This window comes from Hippoglossus stenolepis, chromosome 14 (genome assembly GCF_022539355.2).
Source record: "Hippoglossus stenolepis isolate QCI-W04-F060 chromosome 14, HSTE1.2, whole genome shotgun sequence".
NCBI lineage: Eukaryota > Metazoa > Chordata > Actinopteri > Pleuronectiformes > Pleuronectidae > Hippoglossus > Hippoglossus stenolepis.
In genome coordinates, this window is record NC_061496.1 from 14,371,861 (window position 1) to 14,396,196 (window position 24,336).

The window sequence follows — 24,336 nt, forward strand, 5'->3', positions numbered from 1 at the left end:
GAAAATAACCTGGGTTAGACTCATAGACTGCAATGTGCCCAGTCAAAAACAATAAAGTTAGTACAAAACTGAAGAATAAAAATGACCAGTTTGCAACAGAGATTCTGACTTAAAAGAGATGAATCTGCAACTAAGACATGAAAGAATGGACTCTCTTTACAAACACCATAGCTGAAGTGGCAGAGCTCTGCAGGTGGTACCATCGTTGTGGTCTTAGCTGCAGCATTACCTCCTGTGGACCACAATCATCTCTAATGTGCACCACCCAGTCCATTTGATCTACACAAGTAACATCTGCTCCTGTGGGTTCTCAGTCATGTAGAGAAACTCTCCCTCTTGCTCACCAGTGTATCAACTATTTCATAATTCAACATATGGATGTAATTCTGATACATTTTCTCTCCACTCTTCAATAAAAAATTTGAGCCGAACCAATTAATATGTTGGCTTAAAAAATCCACAGACGCATCGCTCCTTATGTTGTTATGATGTGCATTTATGTTTACATTTTGCAGGAGGAAATCATGTTCATATTCTTAATTCGGGTTCTCTATTTTGTTGTATTTGTGTTTCTCTGTTTGTTTAAAGTTGGTAAAGTTTATGGTTAGACTGTAAATTATCAAGCCACAATTACATTTCTTTGTCACAACGGTTTGATAATGACATCTTAGGAATCACTGCCAATTTTTTAAAATATAAATATCAGCCAATATATCATTATCAGAGACTCCCTATCAACCTCAGCCCTCAAATATCGGTCAGGCGATAATAATAAGACATTTCTATCAGTTTACTACTCAGTGTTAACACGCGACTATACTGTACATGACACACAGCGACATTAGTTGTTGATTCAGAAAGTGGTGAGGCTACAGAAACTACAGGAAAAGGACTGCAGCTCATTGACAACCAGAATCAAAGCCTCTGCTCTCCAGGGAAACACGTTAAGCCTCATAACGACACAGAACCCGAGCCAAAGACGAACTCTGCGGCACCACTGCCGGGGTATAACCGCGTCACAGCCCCTGAGAGCCGGTCTCTTTGGGACAGGGTTGTTATTGAAAGACGTTCTCTAAAAAGACGGCCATAGCTAAAGCACAGCAAACAGGATTGTGGGAACAACAGAGTCAGGTTGTAAACAGTTGACATGAAAGCAGAGAGGGTGACTGGGAATAAAGAGCATCAGTAAATAAATTTAAGAAATGTGTCGCTCTAACAAGGCTTAGACAAAATTGCTGCAGAGGACATGTAATTGTCTGCACAACTTGAGCGAGATGTTTTACACATACTTCAGGTAAACCTTCAAAATAAAATACTAATTGTATAGCATACATTAGTGGACAAAATGGTCAATTAGTCTGAACATAAATACATTTCATTATTTTAATCCATAACATTTTTAGGCCGAGTTTACGCTGTGTTTGCCCAGGGCCCATATTTGAGATTTTCCTGAGATATAACTTTTAAATTTGATGCAAATGGTAAGATAACTTGCATCATTAACATCATGAAGAAGCAGTAAAGCAGGAATAGTAGTATTAATACTCCCAGTTTAATGCTTTGTGCTCTACACTTCAATTTGTCCTACTTCTCAGTTTGATTTATATACATTAGCGCCTCAGAAAACACCACAATGGAACAAACAAAGTTGTGGTCACTGCCTTTTGCCTAACAAGTGTGAAGAGACAGATTTTTTAATACAGCTTGTCTTCACCAGGACGTATATATTTCTTGTGTAGATGCATAGATGCTTCTCTCCATATCTCAACGAAATAAGTGCGAATCAATTTGCATGCGTCTAATATTTCATTTATGCATTTACTTAGAAAGATTGTTTTCCATTAGTGTCCTTACTCCGCGACTCGTGTGAGAAAAAAATCACGAACAAAGCAAATGATCCGAGATGTGCAGCAATGTAACAATGCAGGAAGGATTGTTCGGTGCAGAACTAAAGAGCTGAAAGCATCGGGGCCGAGAGCGTCTCTGCTAGCTATGTTTAATCTGCAAAACACTTGAACAGAATTTACATAATTGTAGCACTTATTGCACCATCACGCAGAAAGTGAGCGGTACTCCGCCCAGCGAGAGAACAGTTGTCAAGGCAACTGAGGCAAGGGTACAACGGGAGAATGTCACTGGCCTTGAGAGGCGAACTGGGGAGGGAGGGGCCGGTGCCACACATCCTCTGCTGCTGTGAGGTGAAGAGGTTCACAGCTCACAGCAGGTGATAAAGCAGGTTAGAGGACATTGCTAGGGTCTGTCTTAAATACTCCAGCTTTGGAGAACTAAATAAACAGATCCATACGTCTGTTTCTGCTCGGCCGACCACTCAACTGACCACCGAGCACATTACGTTTAATGAGTTAATCTACTTTGTGTCCACAGATAAATGACAGCAGAGCTCTGGCATAAATCTCTCTCTCTCTGCTTATGTTGCTTTCTTGCTCTTATTCTCAAATGTCGACTTCTCTCTGTTCTCTGTTTTTATCTCACGCAGGGTTCGGTGAATCAGGATTACATAGTGAAGTCACGCACACTATAATCAGCCCAGTTGACATTTGAAAACATGTGTGATTTGATGATTACTATTATTTTTATGCCTTTAAAATACGATAACAACAAAACTTTTGTTCGTTTTCAAAAACACTCAGAGGTAGGTTTCTTCCAAGTTATAAAAAAAGGGGGGAGATTTATCTTGGGTTTTGTTTATACCAATACAGGGACCTCCGCCAAAGGGTTATGTTTTCGGCAGTGTTTGATTGTTGTTTCTTGTCTGTTAGTTAGTAGGATTACACAAAAACGACTGGACAGATTAGCAAAATCTGGATTATGGGGCGGATCCAGATGGGTTTTTTTCCACTTTCTTAAAAATTGTGTTTTTCAAACTTTTCGTGGATTTTTGCAGAGAATAATTCATGGATCTTGATGAAAAGTAATCAGGCATATTTGGGAGAATTGTATTTAAGAATGTTTGTAATTTGGTGCAGATCCAAATACCTGCATATAGAGAATTTAAATGTGGTTTCACAAGGGGGCAGTTGCCTTGGCAGAGGTATGTGCTCTCTGTGTACTATTCTGGTAGCATTGCCTTAGCTCATTAGCTAATTATTTTAAATATTTTTAATTAATTATTTTATTTGCATTGAAAACGGTTTGGGATGTTCCAAGTGAAACATCAAGAGAACAAGTTTTAAAGTTTCCGTGAAGTCATCCAGAAGTAATCCAATAGCATTCAGATAAGAGGACATTATTTGAATTAATTACAAATAGCATTTCATTTATCATTAACTACAAAACTTGCCATGTAATTAGCATTCAGTAATTTTCCAAGTAATCTCTTAGTTAAGGTTGAAAAGGTTAGAAGTTTTATGTTCCTCAATGTATTTGTGTGTGTGTGTGTGTGTGTAGGTGTGTGTGTTTGTGTGTGTGTGCGCACACATGATTAACACTGTGACACCGTGCCTGAAATACGATTCAGCAGCAGAAGACGTTAGTGGGATAGTCACGTTCCGTGGCCCAGCTCCCAGAGAGATGAAAATGAGCCACCTCTGATGAACCTTGTAGGTGTTCATCTCACTCTCACACACACACACACACACACACACACACACACACACACACACACACACACACACACACACACACACACACACACACACACACACACACACACACACACACACACACACACACACACCACTCTAAGTGTCCAGGAGAATGTGCTGGAGGCCTCAGTCTGTTCATTAAGAGAAACAAATTAGCAGGCGGTCTGCTGCGCTTAGAGTCTGGAGAACAGCCAGAGCATGCAGCACTGAGAAAGAAGCACATGGTGCCGGGCCAACAACACCACTGTGCCTTACTGCTTCACAGACAGAAGAGACAAAATGATAAAACATTCCATATATTAGGAGCTCATACACAGTGAGTTGTTCATTAATATAACACAAGCCCTGGAAGGTTTGAATCTTTTTAGGGCTGGGCGATACAGCCAAACATTCTCAAGATGAAAATTCTCATATCAGTTGTATACAGATAATTATCATGATAAATGTCACATCACTATTTCTTTGGAGTTTAAAGACCAACGTAAAGACCTGACGCATGTTCTCAGATGAACATTTGCTGTCACTTGCTTCTATTTGTCCATAATGTAGTGACAAATTTAGTTTGGCCTGTTCCAGTAACAGTGGCAAAGACAAACACACACACACTCTCACACACACACACACACACACAGAAGAAGGAGGAGAATAAAACGGATGAACAGGAGAGATGAAGAGATACAATAATACAGAGAATGATATAGATCCATTACACATAAAGAGATTCTCAGCAGAATCAACAGATTCTCTGCAGAGCACTTATGCTGTCCGTCACTTTGCCAAGGCCACCAACACAGTGAGGGATGGCTGTATCCAGGCAACCGGGGCGGCTAGCATCAGCAGCTTGCATTGTATGTAACTGCCATCAACCAATTGCAAGCATCAACTCCCACCTTAGCCAATCGTGACTGATGTCCAGCAGCTGTCGTACAGTGGGGAGCTATTATCTCAGGCCAACCAGCTCTGTGAATGCCTGACTGTCTGGGAACCATCTGTGGATCGGAAAGGTTAAAAACCCACCTGATGGCCAAAGGCACAGTGTATCTACATAAGACAAACACAGACATTACAGATTAATACTGCTGTTATGAAACCCAGCTCTGGGCCAACTATGTCAACAGCTAATCTCCAAGTCAGAGAATTAATTCAGTGAACTTTCCCCCCCCCCATTAGCTACTCTACAAAGCTATGATCGCTTCTCTAAATTCAATTATTTGTCTTGCAAAAAAAAAAAAATCATTATTATTGTTCAAGTATCCAGAGGACTGGTTTTCTGCCTCTTTCTACATTTCACCATTTCCCCCTCCGACTGCGGCGAATATCATTTATCCCTGTGGAAAACAAAAACAGGGTCTCTGAGCTGTGAAGTGTAAAAGACCATGACGATGAACATGTTGATTTAGTTTTTAAAAGGCATAAAGTGATATTGGAATATTTCCATTTAAGTGGGACTCTCAGCAGCCTGCACCAAAAGTGATCTGGATCTGACAGATGAAAACACATTTCCATTAGAGCATATTATTACCCAGCATACTCGCTGGCAAGGTCAGTGAGTGTGTGTGTGTGTGTGCGTGTGCGTGTGCGTGTGCGAAAATATACACCTGCCAACAGAGGCACCTTGGCATAGGCGGAGAAAGGTTACATGTGGTGTAAGTGTAGTAGGTTGTATACTTGTATTTCACCCTTTCTTGTCCTCATTTCTCTTATTGTCTCTCTCTCTCTCTCTTTCACACACAAACACACACACATAAACACACATCACCCCCCTCACTTTGACAGACATGAGTTTGGGCAAGTCAATCTGTTAGCCTAACTGTGGCTGGCGGTTCCTGTGATGTTTGGTTCACTCTCTGTGTTTGATCCTCCAGGTACAGAGGAAGCGGAGCCTACAGGGACGTCTCACCTGCTCATTCTCATTCTCTCTCGCTCTGATCTGCTACGATGATGCGTAACAATGCAAACATTACCGACGCACAGGGCTCGACATAGTTCCTCTCCAAGTGCAATAACAGCCCGGTGTATTTCTCTACTTCTGTTTGCTTCTGATGCTTTTAAAGAACTTCCGATTCAGGCTTTCAACTCTAAACAATCTGCAGAAACACACTAAGAATACTTAATACCTTTAGTGATGTGATTATTTTTACTGTAGCCTTTGCTGCAGTGACACAGCACATTCACCCATACTGAAGCTAATAAAGAATTATCTTCTCTTATCTTACTAATGTAATTTGCAATAAAGGCAAAGTTCCACTGTGGCTGATGTGAACGTCTACAGTTTTGCAGGTATCTTGGCATAAACATAAATATATTGAAATTTTGACCAGAGCAAATGTTAAGGGCTCCACCTGAAGTAAGCATGACAAATCATCTAGGGCAGCTACTAATATTGACATTATCAATTTATCAGATAATTCATTATTTAATCTTTTGCTGAGTAAAATGTCACAGAATTGGGACAATCATCTCTCAAACGAGTCTAATTAGTGCATAAAAAGTTTACTATCAGAAAATATCTCCATTTGAGAAGCTGGAATCTTGTGCTGAAGCAATTAATTAATGATCTAAATAGTTAATTATTCATCATAGATCTGACAGATAAAACAATTACTTCTCTAAATCTGTCCATCAGCCATTCCGACATTTCACTGAAAATGTTGCCGACCTAAAATGTGAAACTAAAAGTAATAGTACGATTTAATCTTTCTGACTTCATTTTAAAAGTGAAAGTCCTGCCTACATAGTGGTTGAAAGAAAAGTGTTTAGTTATTACTAAATAACTGGAGCTGGTCACTTAAGAACAGGTTTTAGGAGAGAAACCTCAGGTTAATGACAGTTTAGAGGTTTTGGTTGAAGTAAAAAACACTGAGGATTTACTCAAACTCATATGTGTAGTGGAATTTAATGTAGTATCTAACCAACGGACTGACATTACCATCCCTGGAGCTGCATCTTGAGGTTGTTGTCCTTTGTGATTTTATGTAAACCTTCACTTTCATTCCCAGTCTGTCTGTCTCTCTGCAGTCTGCTCCTCAGACACTGTGGTGGGTGTAGTGTGTGAAAGGCCAGCTCAGCGCTTCACTTTATCTCAGAACCATTAGCCTTGCACTGGAATCGAGTTACAAAGAGTAAACGGCAATTCCAACCGAACCGAGCACATACGAGCCTCAGCGATGTGTGTGTCTGCGTGTGCAGCTCTACATGTGTGACTCTGCACGTGTGGTGCCTCTAAGGTTTATAGATAGAAGCCGCTGGAGTCATAAAAACAAGATAAGTGTTGTGTCAATAGTCCAAGCTGGGGCCATTAATCAAAGCAGAATAAGAGCCCAGGCCTGTACTGTAGTGTAACCATAGCAGATGCAGCGGAGCCAAACTGAAGAGGTGAACAAAATTCAGTATCCATTAACCTACAGTGTGGCCATGCCATTAACAGAGGAGGTCAGAGAGGTAACGTTATAGCCAGCACACCGAAAGAATGGATGTTACCACTGATTGAAATACATCACTCACAGGACTGAGTGTGTTGCCTGAGATTTGTCTTCATATATCAGGCATTGTGCAATATGGTTATTTTGCATTCTCTTCTCAAGAGGCAACACGTGGACATTGGGATGTCAAATAATGATGATAATGTTAGTGGCTCAGTCAAAGTCATGTGTAAACAACAGTATCGACACGTTATAGGGCTGTGTGATATATGATTATTCTCTATTTTTTATTTTCTTGTGTCAGAAATCGCACACAGACGTCTACATCAGACTCAAAATGCAGCTCACCTCATTTACCACCAATGCAAGAATCATATCAAAGAGTAGAAACAGTCTGAGGACAACTACAAACCACAGACTCAGACCTTGAAGGAGACTTTTGCTTGTAACACAACATATGGCAAAGTATCATGAAGATAGAAGGAAGATAATGGCGACCCCAATTAACATGGATGAGAGAAAGTAGGAATGACTCATAAAACATAACAATATGTATATATATGAATTGAACTCTATTTTGAGGGATATTTTGGTCATATCGCACACCATAACCTGCTATAACCTTTTATTACTGATTTATCACTCGATTGATAAAACATCTATTTTCCAGTTGTCCCATCTAGACAGACAAATTGATTTTGATTAGTAGCAATACTGTATAAATAGCACATGTTCATAAAATATGCTCCAGTGTGCAACTCAATTAGCAGAGAATATAACAAGATGCTCCTCCAGTCTCAGGAGAATCCCTCATATCATGTTGCAGGTAAATATAACAACAAATTATTATTCATGCTTGTTTAGGGGTTTATGCCTCAGTCAGGTCGGCATGGGTAAACCAAGGTGTGTGTGTGTGTGTGTGCGTGTGTATTTGTGCGTGTGTATTTGTGTGCATTTGTGTGAAGTCCCTCCAGGCAGCCGTGGTATTCACACAACAGCAGCTGCAGCCTCTCGATAAGAGTCAAACTAAACAGCTTCACTTTGAGGACAAAATGAACTGAAATATAAAGAGAGAAACATTCAGAAAAACACTAATACACCCACCCACACACACACACACACAGACACAGACACACACATTTCTGTAACACAGCAGATATTTAGGAGCTAGCAGATTAGCGGACATGAAACAAGGCTTAGCAAATAGCTGTGTCTGGAAACTCCTCAGTCAGACAGAGCTGACATCCTGAATGCGTCTTATAAACATCACAACCCAATATAAAATACATATTATTAATATACGATATAGTGTAAACGGTTTGTTATATTCTATGCGAATGGATGTGTAGGGGCAAATAGAGGAGGAAAACCGGAAAAATATAGAAATTAAGGAGAAAGAGGACATGCAATTTCTCAGCTCTCAACTCTCTCCATTTGGAACTTCAGTTTCCGTCTCTTCATTGTAACACTGTTACTCTAATTTATGAATGAGCCGTCATGCCGTACCTTTGCCATCGAGACAGGGAGGAATACAATACTTGATATTATTAGATTAGCAATTTCCTGACTCAATCTGATTAGGAGCTCACTAACCTTGTGGTGCTTGAGAGTCGTATCATTAACGTGAGCTACATGAGCAGGAAGAACCTGGAGTTTTCATGAAGCAATTCATACCGATGAGCAAATTAGGATCATTCACTCAGTTAGGTAAATTATAAATTAGGATAATTGATAATCTTTTCACATTTCGGATGTGGTTTTGAACTGATACATTTAAGTATTATCTGATCTATTCTTCCACTAAACAGCTGGATCAACTATTAAAAAAGGGTTTAGGCTGGCAGGCCGCACTACCAGGTGAACTATCGTGGGCCCAGCATATGGAGACTTGAGTCCTTGTGTAGCAGTCGTGGGTTCAGATTCGAACTGGGCCTTCGCTGTGTGTCTTCCCCCACTCTCTCTCCCCATTCCTCCGAAAAATATCACTAAAAGTGTTATGGCTAACAAGTGTGTTTTGCTGTTTAATCTCAGATCTTGTAAAGACAGAGCATTTTGGGTCGGAACAAGTTTACTTTACTCTATAATGTTTTCAGCTGACCCTAGTTCAGATGAAATTTCCATTCTTGATGGCGAAATAAAGGTGAAACGCTCAAAACAATATCTTAAAAAATGAAAAGTCAGAAAAGAGGGAAAGCACTATGTATGTGAGGGTCCTCATAAGCGTTTCTTGAGATTGCTTGGGAAGCAATCGGGGCACGTGGCTTTTTTGTAAGCATTCTGTGTGTAATATGTATACATGGCACAAAGTGAAGGGCTTCCGCTGTGAGTGGCATTTGTGTGTGGCCGTGTGCGTAGTCACTCAGCAGCATGGGGTGGATACTAACTGAGTTTAAAGAGCAGCACGTAGAGAAGAGGCAGCCACTGTCTGTCAACCACCAGTGAGCACTGGGCCCTGAAATCCCATTCATCCCCTTCATCTGGCCTCAGTGCAGGTAGACCACCAAATCAGAGCCAGAGATCTCTGTATGTGTGTGTGTGTGTGTGTGTGTGTGTGTGTGTGTGTGTGTGTGTGTGTGTGTGTGTGTGTGTGTGTGTGTGTGTGTGTGTGTGTGTGTGTGTGTGTGTGTGTGTGTGTGTGTGTGTCAGAGGATGAACCATACTGACTGAGCCTCCTAAAGCCTTGCAGTAAGCATCAGGCTAGATAAATTGACCCCCCAAAGATCTGAACTACTCCTTGTTTTACACGCACAAAAAGAAACACACTATACACACTACAGTCGCTAAGGAAGTGTAGCCAAGACAACACAACACCGTGCTTAGAATGAAAAGCTGAAAGACAGGCACACACACATTGAATTGTCAATGCGACGGACAGGACACTGTCATATTTCCTGGTTTTTCCTTCGTTTTTTTATATTTCTTTAATTGAAATATGAAACATCTTGACGTGGGGAGGTGCTGCCAAAGGCCGCGCCCTTCAAACCAAGAGAAGGCCAAAGTCAGAGGTGGGAGCTCACTGTTATTAATCAATCCATAAATGCTCCTCTGGTCTGCCACGCCTCTCACACTGAGGCCTAGAGCTGCTGGCAGACATCAATAAGGCTGACTCACAGGCCCGCAAGCACCAGATTCCTGCAATAGATGAGTCAGCAAACATGATGAGGAGGATGTATGGTAAGAGCAGAGTGTTACGGTGCAGGGAGAGGAAGAGGTGGGAGGGGCAGTTTGCTGTTGAGTATCCTGCTAGCACTAAGCTGACTTCCAGAACTTGCATATTAGCTTTAATGCAATAAGCCAGATCCTAAAGGGATAGTTAACCCAAAAATGACACACCACTATGCCGAGGGGTGGTGAGGTGAAAACGAGGTCACACGATACTTGCGAATTCTCGCGAGACGTGATCAGCGAGAACTCGTGATAGCTGAGTTCTCGGGACACTCGTGAGAACTGAAGCAGTAAATATAAGGAGGAGAACAGAGGACATTTAGGCTTAAATGATGATGGTGTAAATGACGCAGTTTCGAGTGGAATTTGAATGTCGGAGCTTCCGGACACTTTTTTTACGTTTTAAGAAGTGGTCGCCACTCAGTAAAATGTGACTTCCCTGGCAATATAAGGATAAATACTCTTTGTCTTTTTACAATGTAAAAATTCTCACAATGAGAATTATCATGGCTATCATACATACATACTATTGCGCTGATTCTCAGTGCAGGAGGACTTGTGATAATGAAGTGTTTGTCGTAGTACAAAGAATAATAATTTATTTACTCCATGCGTCAGTGTTGTTAAGAGTTACCAGCATTCTTTCACAGGACAGTATTAAAATTCAACACCTCAGCCCTGCGCTCCACATGTACTATGGTTGTTGTGTTTGGGTCCTGAATGTCACAGGAACAAAACAAGGCTCAAGTGATTCCAGTCTGTTTCTTTGGCGCCATGGTAACAGTGATGGAGAGAGTTCAATCCTACAATGAAACCAACTTTGAAACACAGCACCACTCCCCCCTCCCCCCCACCGGTGATTTAAGGCTTTCACAAACATTACCATGCATCCTAATAGAGGATGAAACGAGACTGCAACCCCTTCTTGCCTGCTACATTAAAAGCAAATGCTTGTGAGATTAACAAGGCAACAATTTAAGTCACTGCACATACGATTGATTCACATGAAAACGCTAACAAGAAATTCACAATAATCCTCTTATAAAGGGCTGCTGCTCAAGCCAGGGGAACAATAAGCTGTTCTCTGCTCGATTGAGCTGAATACTAATAGGGTGATTATGAGCCCTAATTATCAGATGGTACTTGTCAAGAGGAAGCCGCTCGGTTTGCCCGGAGGACGAAATGCAAAACAGAGACAAACTGTTGTTTCTACTGAAAAGCCACGAAGGAGTGTCTCGTATAGCCGCTCGTAAATCAAGAGGATACTTTTGTAAATGACAGGCGAGGAGGTCGGCGAACATACCATCAGGCACCAAACATGCTCGACCCCGACGGTGGGTCCACTCCACCAGCACCGGTTATTATTAAAGCACATCATGAATACATCACTCACATGTTGAGGAGGACATGAAATATGCAGAGTCCCTGAGGGCAGCATATGGTAGCTGGGATGGTTAAGAGGTATTATAAGAATGATAAGCAACAGTCCTGACATAGTGACTCAGTGACATTGAGTGTGTGTGTGAGAGAGAGAGAGAGAGAGAGAGAGAGAGAGAGAGAGAGAGAGCAAACACGGTTTCATTGTCTTCTAATATATCATAAAACCATAAAATGCTCTCACATTCATTTACCTTTGACTCTACCATCTACCTGTCATGCTGCCAGTAAAACCTCTTTTACACCAAAATGAATGGTTGTACGCAGGTTTTTTTCGGTAAACCCGATAAAAAACGGTGATTGATTCCTTTCCCGCCTCTCTGTTTATTTTCCCCCGGTGAGTCACGTTCAACGTCACCAACGCGCTGGAAACTGAGAAGGTCTCTCACCTCGCCGTCTTGCCAGCGATGCTTCTTGCATGATACAAAGAAAACAATTCTGCGGCATGTTTTTCTGGAGATGTAATAAACAACAAGTGTACAAAGATTCATGGAAATTTACGTGCCAATGCCCAGAGTTCGACATGCATCGTAACATTGCGCCAAAAAAGGTGCAGCATCAGCATCTATTGTCAAAAAATGTGAGAATTCACCCGGATGTCATGTTTCTATCGGAGCCGGTGCCGATCAACACCCGTGTCTACTACAGAGTCATGTGACCGGGGAGAAAATGCCGGATGTATCCATTCCCATTGCAGACAAAACCAGACGATAGTGGTTGATAGTGGGTTTTTTGACCAGTGGCAGTTTTTGAAGCCTTGTCCACCAGAAGGGAGATCCGTCATCCATATTTCCAATCTCACACACTGTTAATAATTCAACATTTAATATAAAAACAGACAGGCTGTCCAGGAGGGAACAATAACTGTAAATTATTAATCTCACTCTCTCTCTGTCTCTGTCTCGTCTCTGGATTAGAAGAATGTGTTCTAGTGTAAATAAGAAGAGAAATTATATCTGGTACAATATTTTTGTGCCCCCTGAAATAAATATCCCCTGACCTCAGATATATTAAAGTCAAATTGTGACTAGTTATTGCTGTCGTCTTTGGGGAAGCATTTAAAATCTACTTTGAATCCAAATTTATTGAATGAGAAAATGAAAGAGCTTCAGCTCGGCTCTCATCTTTTTTTCTAAATCCAGTTTTATTTTCTCCACACATCTTTTGTGAGTAATAGTAACGTTTGGAAGAGGAGGCTCCCTGAGGCTTTAGCTTCCTTTCCTCCAATTACCACCAATGTCACCTCTCTTTTTCTTCCATGCTTCCTTCTCTCATTGTATATTTCATCCTCTCACTGCCCCCGACTCTCAACTGCCTTTGTCTTTCTCTGAGTGTGTCACTCTCATTTTGCCCACAGGTAAAAATAACCCAAAGATAAATATATGCCACCTCTGTAACCCCACCCTCCACACACACACACACACATAGACACATAGGCATACAGATGCAATCATGTACTGGCACTGACCCCCGTGGGAGCATGACTCAATTTAAAGTCAAAATCTCTGCTGCCATACAGACATGCTTCCGTCAGATATCGGATCTGAAATAGATCCCTGTGCTGCCAGGTGTAGTGCTGAGGCCTGTAATTGTGTTGACTATCATCTCAGAGAGTCAATACAGCAGCACAGAGATGAACAGACAATCTCATATGAGCTTCATATATGAGAGGTACAATTTCCACGTGTTTTCAGGCGTCTGAGCCAATCTGAGCCAGGATGTTGGCCGTTTCTCCAGAGACACGATGCAGCACGCGGGCACAGTGAAGGACACTGTGTCTTCTTCACTGCCCTACTCACCCACTAACACACACAGTACAAACCCACATACACCCACATCATGAGGCCATACAGAAAATGACAAATATATCATTTTAATTGTTAAAAAGAAAATAGCACAAGCTTCCCTGTCGTAGTGTAGAGCTTATTTAGGGAACAGAATTTAATGAGCTAAGATAAAAAAACAAACACTCTGAAAATAGTTTTTTCTGTGAAATACAATAAAGCTTGTGTGTAGTAATGACAGTTTCTCATTTCCCATCTATAGTGTTTAATGCAGAGATTAGAGTGGACACATACTTTTAGTGAATGGCTTTTACTTGATTGTGTTTTCATATAACTTATGTTTATTTTATCATTTTCTTTTGCCATTACTTTTAAATGATGTGTTGTTTAATCTGCTGTCTTTGATTTGAGCATTCATATCATAACATTTGCTGTCTTCGATTTTAAATGATATTGTAATTTTATTTGTCCTCTGTAACGGCTGTTTTGTAAGGTGCTGTATAAATACAGTTATTATCATGTTATTATTGTATTTCATTGGTTGTACAGCACTTGCAGTATAAAACAGAAATGCATTAGCATATGGCCCCGCTGTCATTATCTATAGCGCACAATCACACCCACACCCCCCGTAGTACACACCTCCTTATGTGTCTGTGTGTGCACATGTATGTGTGTCTGCGAGCGTGCATGTGTGTGGGAGGGCAGCCTCTCTGCAGTGAGCTGTGTGTGAGTGCAGCACAGAGTGGCAGCTTGGGAAGATAAAAACATCTAAACACACACAGCAGAGACAAGGTCACATGTCTCTGTTCTTCTCTTTCTCTCCATCCATCCATCATCACCTCCCCTTACTCAGACGGCTGATCTTTAATTTCTGACTACACGACAGATAACGCATGAGTGTGCATGACATCCAAATCGTTTTTCTTTCCAACTCCAGCCAAGCAATGCAGTCAATAAAGAAAACTATTCAGATTAATCTGTCTGAGCGGCCTCGTGTGAATCCAGGCTGTATAAGATGTCATGTGAGCAGGAGCCGGGTTGATCTGCTGGCAGACATCCAAATCCTTTCATTAGGCTTCTCATCGCAGATTAATAACAATAACTTACCTCATGACAGAGGTTAGATTAGTGTTTGGAAGCCGTGCTAATGCTAAACAAATACACCAAACCCCTGAGAGCTGGACAGTTGATTCCTAATCAACAGAGATGGATCTCATTACATTCACATTCCTTCCATGCTCCAGATTGTTGTATCACTGCTGGTGCTGCGTGTGTGTGATCTCCAGTTGTGCACCTGGCAAACAGCCTGATCACGTGATCTGTGTTTTATGTTTATCTAAAGTATCACATTTCCGTTAAAGTAAAGACTCAAAGACACTTAATTGGTGTTCATATTGAGGATTAATATTCAGAGTCTGTCACCTCCGCCGATAGGTTTATGTCTTCCTCAGCATTCGTTTGTTTATCTGTTAGTTAGCAGCAGTACATAAAAACTACTGGTAAAAAAAATGTTGGCATGAAACTGGATCAGGGTGCAGATCTGGGAATTTTTTTTCACTTTCTTTAAAATTGTGAGATATGTCTTTTTTCAAGGTTTCATGGATCTTAATGTAAAAAGAATCTGACATGTTTAGAGAAATGATATTTATGAGTGTGAGCAATGTGGTGCAGCTCCAAATAAAAATCTGGATCAAATGAATATAAATGTGGTTTCATTAAGGGACTGTTTATTTATTCTGTATTTAAAGTCCTGTTGAGATCTCTTCTTTCATCACAGCCTGTTCCTGAGGCACGGAGATGAGTAGGTCCTTGTCGAGATCTTCACACTAATGACAGGTCGTTAGCTAAAGAACTCATAACCCTAAGAAGCCATCGTACCATTGTTTAAGAGACTCCTCTAAGCACCACTGACCTCTCCTTCACCTCTCTCCTTGAAAAACCCCAAACATATCATCAGTTATGTGCACAACTGCCCTTACTTCTTCTGCCCACTTTTCTCCACACCTCAAATCCCTTTGCCCCTTTCTGTAAACACCAGTGGAAATCGAATCCTTCCCAGTATCCTGTCAAATGCCCCAAATGTAAAAATATATCCACTTTGCTGGAGCCACATCTGAACTCCTTACCCCCTTTTCCCAGCACCACAACAGTTGCTGCCCAGATCCCTCCTTCTCTACGTCAACCCATACCTTTCCTCCTCTCCTTCTGTCCCCCTCTCCTCCTCCCTCTCTTTCCTGCTCTCCTCCACTTCATTCAGCCAGATCTAATTCACCGATGAATAATGGATGGATGGATAGAAGACTTTCATCTATCCAGGTTCTCTTCCTCTCTCCGTCTTCCTCTTGCGGGGTGGCTGTAGTGCTAATGCAGGGCAACATGCATTGGAGATGAGCCCAGGGACCTCCCACTCAGTCTGTTTGTCTCCAGCCTGAAGGATCACTCTCTTTCTGTTTCTCTTTCGGCTTCGGGCCGGTCATCGACGATCCCATTCAGCACATTTATCACTGCTTTCTTACCTCTTCTTTATTTCTGTTCTCCATTCCGTCATGATCATCTCATCAAACATGACAGTGAAGACATCTGGCAATCATTCTTCCTCCCGCTCCTCATCCAATTACCCATCACCTTTTTTCACTGTTCAATATCTCAGTTCGATTAGTCCCTGACCTTGGGAAAACGATCCTAGGTTTGTATTGACCCTGACCCCCCCTGCTTCCCTCCCCTCTAATACCCTCAGAAGCCTCATCAAACGACCAATTTCACAATCCACAGCCGCCTCCCTCCCACTCTGCTTTCTAAAATCGAGGCCAGTTTAAATCCACTCTGGACGCTAAACCTGCTTGGGTCAAGAGAAAACCCATTGTGCGCGTGATGAAGACATTTCCTGGTTTAATAATTATAAACGATCTTGACATTGTGGTGGTCTATCGTGGACTAACAATCTCCACTGGGTAAAGAGCCTTAAGGGTTGACCATACTTTACACCTTCTGTATCCGCTGAGAGTTGTGTTCTCGTTCCAGTCACACGTATTTACCCACAGTTCCATTTATACTAAAATGCGGGTGCCACACATCCCACATTCCATTCCATTCCTGACGGTGGATATATTGTACCCAGAGGATGCACAGTCGACGCCTACAATCAATGCAGTCACAAATTTTGGGCTGCATGCGGACGTTTGCATAGAAGTCCATGCAAACCTTGGCGGACATGGGTGGATGACAACATTTACGCCACGAGGACCATAGCGGACCCTTGGCGGACGTGGAAAATATAAATGAGCCTTTAAGCATCTCTCCTCTCCCGTTTCTGGGAGTGTTTCTACTGTTGATATGGAGCAGCGCAACAGGCATCGATATACAGCTACATATCATTTTTGCAGACGATAACAAAGGTTTTCTCCAACAGCAGGAACAATAATGACGACAATGTCAACCTTAGAGGTCTAAAAAACCCATTTGATTATCCCGTAAAGTTGTCACGTTCCATTGTTGCTCCATTTGAGTTGGGTTAACTTGGACCTTTCTCTATATCTACATTCAGGCTCCAAGATTAAGGAACAAAAAGAAAAAACCCACCCCCACAAAGACCCGACAATTAGCGCATGGAAGCAAGCGGCAGCAGCAGGAGCTTGTCAAAGAGGCCATCAATAATGCAGGCTGGTTGGAGACCCTGGCTGCCACACAACTGTCCTGCTCAGCCCTCCTGCCTGTCTACCTGTCTCTCTGTCTGTCCATCTATCTCCCATCCTCTTCTATCACCCTCTGAATGCCTGCTTGACCTATCCTGCCAGTATCTGTCTGTGTTTCTAACCACACACAGAGACGTATATGTTTCCCTGAATGCTTCCCCCTTGGTGTCGTGCATGTATCCTTGAGCTCCAGTATGGCTAGGGAGATACTGTGTGTATATGGTTATTTATTTATTCATCTACTGTAGAGATGCATCCAAGGTTGTTCACAGTGGATAAAGTGTGGACATATAATTCTTTTAATTGTGTATCATTTATGTTTGCTGAGCAATAACCCATAAACCACTAAGAACAGAGGGATCCAGTGGTTTGGTCCAAACGCAACAAACAAGCAGATGCATCAATATTTTTGGAAAGAAGAATAAAAGAACAGCAAAGAAATTACAGGTATCAGAAAGCTTTTACCACACTGGGTGAACGGTGACAGATTCCAACAGGGACCAACAGCAGTTATAACAGCTGCTGTTCCATCATATACGCCAGCAGAATAACAAACAGCCTACAACTAACCTCTCATCATGTTCGTCAACAACAACCGCAGTGGACAAAATGGCGGGTGAGCAAAGCGACATGGACAACAATAGAAAATAGCAGAATAAGTGCTGGTTGAAAGGTGTAGTTGAAGTGATTTGTGGCTGTGATTCACGTCGCTGCTTCCATTAAGCAAATAGGACAGCTCACACACATGAACGAAAATATTAATTAAGACCTGGTCGGACGCTAAAAGGGGACGCTGACAGAGCAGGAAAATGCTGCCACAGTGTGCAGGTTTACTGCTCTGTTTATTTCCATGCAATCAAAGCTGTTAAAAGCCAAAACGGACGGGACAATATAGTACCGAAGGGAGGCGCAGGAACAAAAACCTGAGAGGTTGCACGGTGGAGAGCAGGAGAATAAGAGGAAACAATTAACATCTGGCTTTGTGATTCCGTGCTCTGGCACACCGACCACATTTACATGGACGCCAATTCCAATTTAACCCGATTGAAACAATAGTCTGAATATGACACTGTCATGCAAACAGTATATTCTGATAACCGGCGCAAATAAGTTCATACTCAGTATAAGCAATAATCCAATAAAATGCTGAGTATTCCGACCCGAGACGCATAATGTAGACATCTTTAAGTCTTAACCGCATTATAATGTCCTATGGAGTCTTCACAGCATATGGCGACATCCTGCGGTTACCAGCTGCTTGACGATGCATGACCTGGGCATAAAAAAGAAGTCGTAGCCTTTGAAAAATGAGAAAGAAAACATCCTAAATGGTTCCATCGTACATTCGACTATTTCAAGCTGGGGTTTTAAAACTGACTAAATAACATCAGACGCGATGACGTAGAGGATGTGATGACGTGTCACATAATCGGACTATGCTCTGTAACATGTAAATCAGAATATGAATGGAATAACTGATGAGCTACTCATGTAAACATCAAAATCGAAATAATGTCTCATAAGGTCAGTAGTCGGATAATTTGTGCACATGAAAAACACAGAAAATGTTTTATTTCATCCATCCGGCTCTACAGAGAGGTACCTTGTGTTTTATTCAATTTTATTCTATTCGGTTGTTTTCTCTTGTCTCATGTAACTGTTGAGTCAACTTTGAGGGGTGGTTTCATATTGCTCTATGGAGATATTACAGTGTTTTCCTTCTCCACTCTGATAAAACAGCTCAGCAACTCCAGTCTAGACCACTTAAAAACAAACATATCTGGCCTGGGACTCACTGGGCCTCGAGCCAGATGCACCAAGATCTGTACAAGCACAGCAGTTATCTGTATTATTGCAATGTTGTCATGTCCAGTAGCCGCATAGCAAGGACAAAAAGGTACTCATACTCAAACACGGTGCCCTGATAGCCACCCGTCACTATCTCAGCAGTTCGTCACTCAGAAAACTGCAGATAACCTGTGATACATTTCCATTTCAGTCTCCAATATAATGAGATTGTCATTCTTTGGGCTGCGGGTTGAAGGAGACATGGTTGCGATTATAGTGACGATATTTATTATGACATCAAGGGCTGTGCAACAACTGAAGCATGATCTGATCATCATAGAGGATTAGAAGTTTATTTGTTCGCTCAAAGGACAGGTCGGGGCTCATAGGCTCCTCATTTCAACACAACCAAACACTTCACTGCTTGAGCTTGATTAAAAGAAAATTAGAGGTCACATGAAGCTTTTGGAAAAATACCATCACATCTTGTTTTGATTTGAATCGGTAAAGCAACTCATCGCCACACAAAGAAATAGTGCAAGCGTGCTTTTTTTCACACTGCAGCTTTTATGCCATTATTGATCTGACTGCATAAAACATGAAAAGCCCTAAAGGGATATGGCCACTGAAGGCCAAGCCACAAGACAGTGGGGAAAATAAGGTTTCCATTTACTTTACCTTTGCTGTTTACTTTGTGATATAATATAGACTGCAGTGCACATGAGGAATCTATTCATATTATTTGGGGTTTTTGGTTTCATTCATTCAGCTTTGACATCGAGACCCTGTGATACAGAAGAAAATCCATTCTCTGAGCTGTAGGTCACGCCAACCCCCTCCTTGGACAATGTGTGTATGTGCGTGTGTGTGTGTGTGTGTGTGTGTGTGTGTGTGTGTGTGTGTGTGTGTGTGTGTGTGTGTGTGTGTGTGTGTTACTACACACTAGCCCCACCCTTAATCTCTGTGTGACTCAAACGGTGCCATCACTACCATCTTCTCCCCAGTCCGACACAGATACCATCACAGTAATGGACTGACCATTCACAGAGCAACAGAATGAAGGAAACAGTTAATGAATGTGTGGATGAATGAATGAGACAGCAAATGAATGACTTGCGGTGTAAAAGCTCAGCTAAAGTTATTTAAAATACTTTCAGACACACACACACACACACACGTTCCTTTTAAAGCTGTGTATTTATAATCCGGGGGGCCATTGTGCTCGGATCTACAACAATCAACGGGCTAATTGAATTGGATCGTGGCATAACTCATTCTAATGGCTGGATCAGGGCGAACCAGAGACTCAACCAGCTGTTCACTCCGTTGTCGTCCATTGGTTCTTCACATTACAGCGATGGGGCGTTGTTTTAATTATTATTACACAAGGACTAATGAAGAATCGGAGGGAACAAGAACAAAAGATCTTGACGATGGGTGAAAGGTCACGTGCAGCAGCAGAGGTTCCATCATGTCCATGTATGTTTGCAACAAGATCTTTTAATTACTGCACATCCATCTTGTGCAGACTGATTATTGTTGGGAAATGATGCTGAACACGTGTAGTTTCTGTGGTTTGTTCACACAGAGGCTCTCCGCTGTGGAGGCGCTGATTGAGCAAATAAAAACCACACTTGCACAGCGACGCATCAACAGAGACAATTATCAACTTATGGAGATCAAACCATGAACATAACATTTATTTTACTGCTCTTGGCCATAATGTAGTGAAATTCTCACAATCTGACCATGATGCATATGCAGCGGTCTCTGCAGAGGGTTAGAAGTGCAGCCTGTGCAGGGTTGTGTTGTGTCTATCTACTATACAGCTCTATTAGATACAGCAGGGTGGATGAGCGAGGAGTTATAACCCAGTAAACGGTCTCCCTCAGGCGAGAGAAACATCTTGTGAATACCAAAACCTTGCTTTTTGTGATGAATGAGATGTGGAGGGAGGGAGAGAGATAGAGGGGTGCATCCATGAATCCAATCATAGCTATAAGTCTAAGGAACAGATAAAATATAATGATCAAGCTGTAAAAATCGGTTTAAAAAATATTGTATTACCACAGAGACTCATTTTAAAGAAACAATCACTCTTTCAAGCTTCTTTTGAGTCAATGTTTGCTGGTTTCTGGTTTTTATGCGACAGCAGGAGATTTACATTTAAAAAGTAGAAGAACATCATACAAGTTTAGCATATTTTTTCTAATAATGTTCTGGCCCAGTTTACACCCAGTCAGTTGAACTGAAGAGAAATTGCTGCAGAAAGCTTGAATTTCATAACACCTGCTAATCTAGTTTCTCTTATGAAAACTCAGTGAACCTCTGCTACAGGAGTGTGTCCCTGACAGGGCTCAATAATACTGTTTTTCTGCTTCGCCTGCTGTTTTCATTATGGCTACAATCCCCTTTCCCATAGAATCACCAAAGGGCATTTCTTCTCCTCTAAACTCTACAAATGCCGCTGCTGGTTCTGCTTTCTTCGCACTTGTCTGCTTCGGTGTTTTGGTCACTTTCTGAACTGTGTAACAAAAGTGTGAAAAGCTCACAAATCCATATGATTGAGTGGGGAATGTTGAAACGCCACGACGATACCAGATTAATGGCACAGTTTTATACTGATTGACCGATCCCGTCTCTATTCATAAGGGACACTCACCTATCATGCCACCGGCAGACAGAGGCAGACCAGTGACCCATGAGCACAGCTCAGGTTTGAGACAGGAAATGATTTATCATCTGTGTTCAGTTTGCCTTGTCGAGCTAACGGCCTCTGGAGACACCTCACAAAGCAGAGACAGCTCATACGTTATCACTGAACAAGACACGTTGGATAGACGTACAAACATACAGAGCTTATTCACACAAAGCAGATTAGCATTCATGTACACACTGACTATTTTGCATTACAACTTCTGAAAGTCTCCTTTTCATGCCTACTGCAGTCTAACATAAGTCAACTAGAATATACCACTACCAGCCCAACAATCCCCGTTATTTTTTTTAATCAAGATCGGTTAATTATTTTCTGGGAAATAGGTGACAATGTAAAAAACAAACAACCAAACAAAAAGTTAAAGAAAGTGATAAAAACTAAGGTATCTGCTCCTTTGTCCAGATCCACACCAAAATATAATCATCTTTCTTTTCTTGGACCATATTCCCCAACTTTCGTGGTAATCCCTTCAGAATTTTTACATAATTCTGCTGGCAAATACACACATGAAACTAAAATGGCACATACATCTCAGTTGAGCACATACCTCTGCCAAGGCCCAACAGTCAAGCTGCACCAAATTACACACACTCATAGATATCAGTCCTCTACATATGGTCATCACTGGTCATGGTCATGATCAGTAAGATCTCTGCATTATTTCTTTGGAAATTCACAAAAATGTTTTAAAAAAATCCTATCTTGCAATGTTAAAGAAAGAGAAAAACATTCTGGATCTGTCCTGTTAAAGTGTCAATAAAATCAGCTCCGTAGTTTTTTCTCCTGCTAAAAGTCAGACAAACAGACGGGGTGAAAACAACCTTTAGAGAGGTAACAGCCAGCAGAAACTGATCTCTCTGCCTGACGCTGACTCATACAGAGAGTCTCGGTGGCTGTGTTACAACTTTGTCAGTCGGATACAATCACATCATTCTCTCCCCACATCAGCCCCCCCATCAGCTACAACTGCCTGAGCAAAGGGAGACACAGCTCTGTGAAGGGGCATATTGAACAACACTGAAAAAAATCTATCAGTACACACATGCACATTTGGGGCCGAGCGCACACATGTTTATTACATCGTAAAGCACAGTCATGCAAGCAACGCAGAGGTCACTTTCCAGCAGCCATATTTTGATCGTCCCGTCACAGACACACACAGACAGGGCTGCATGTCACCACATCATAACGCACACGTCAAGCCTGCAACTAAAGAAAGTTGTTTACTTCCACAAACCGGGATCTAAAATAAAAACAAATGCTTCACATTCTTTCCCTCATTAGACATCACTTGTGCCAAAGATTAATTATAGCCAGTGGCCTTCCTTATCGTTGCAATGTTGAGTATATAGCACCACTCAAAACTTAACCCAAGCTGGTGTCTGTTGTTGCTGACTACAAAGTAAGTGGACAGGTTTATCTTTTGTAAACTTCCAACTTCTCTTCTCAGCACTTTTGTCCCTTCACTCCCGTCTGTGTATAATTTAAAGCCGGTTATCTAAGATAGTGAGGGAGAAGGTAATGATTTACTAATTGCCTGCAGTCTGGTCGAGTCAGAGACTGAAGGGTGGCAGCACGTTAGCAGCGATTGACTATTTTTAGTAGATGAAGGCTGTTATTCTGGGGATGCCCAAACAGGCCCCGGGCAAAAGGGGCAGTGGGTGTGTGTGTCTGTGTTTGTCTGTGTTTGTGTGTGTTTGTGTGTGTTTGTGTGTGTGTGCCCGTGTATGCAAATAGGGTGTCTCCTTACCTTCTATGGAAGGAGCTTGGTCCTGGGCAGCATACAGCATTTCCTTGAACGCCTGATGAGAAAAGAAGAAAAATAATGCAGATGGTCAAAACTTCTGCATTTTCTGCACCCAAGCAACAACTGGTTTATACAGGAAACATCAATGTAGTTTTCACTGGACGTCAGAATTCATGTCAAAGTCCGAAGTAAATAAAAGTAGGGTGAGTTTCACATGGCCTAAAAGACAAAGTGTCACAAGCACTTGAGTCAGCTCGAAGCGAGGAAGATGTATTTAACGTGTAAACAGTAAGAAGTGATTACAGGGGGCAGCGAGTCATAACACAACTGTTTGCACCATATGCTTTTATAGTAGCATTTAAACCATCTAAAGCCATTTGAGAGCCATTAAATAACACTTCCTCCATATGGGGGGGGATTGCAGCAACGGCCGCACAGCTGTTAACATATCGAACGACACGAAAACCCGGGCATTTTAATCCTCTTGTCCATTTCAATAACAGCACTCGTAACACGGAGCCATTAAGCGTCCACAAATTGATGAAAACATGAAGACTCAACAGTAGTTATTTCAATGACAAATAGGACAGAGCGATTGCTACAAACATCAAATAATGCAACAACTATGCAGAGAAGATTTCTTCATAATGCATTGGTAATAAATTTTAGATTCCAGCTGCATGAAATGTGGGTCATCTTTTTCATGTGATGTTTCACTATGTTTAAATCAGGAAAATCTCAGCAACACATCTCATACACCCATGAAAAAAGACAAAACTGTTGCATAAAGAATTATGACGCCAAAAGAGAAAAATGGTTGTTGTTTGGACTTTTTTAACATGAACAGTAAAAGATTGAGTCACTTTCGACACGTGTGGAGTTTGACAGAAGTTTGTAATTTAAACTGCCGATTGGGAGAAAGATGAAGATAGAGGAAGTCCGACAAACTGCTGGACAAATGAGACAGAGGAAAA

General features: G+C 41.6%; 1 protein-coding gene across 1 annotated transcript in view; it reads right to left on the bottom strand.

Annotated features, from left to right (window-relative positions):
• xpr1a (xenotropic and polytropic retrovirus receptor 1a) overlaps positions 1-24,336 on the bottom strand; it is a 70,564-nt gene that overhangs the window by 40,846 nt on the left and 5,382 nt on the right. Inside the window, exon 2 of the mRNA XM_035176420.2 lies at positions 23,366-23,417. Within this exon, the coding sequence (XP_035032311.1) occupies positions 23,366-23,417 (52 nt within the window). The remainder of the gene's footprint in view (positions 1-23,365; positions 23,418-24,336) is intronic.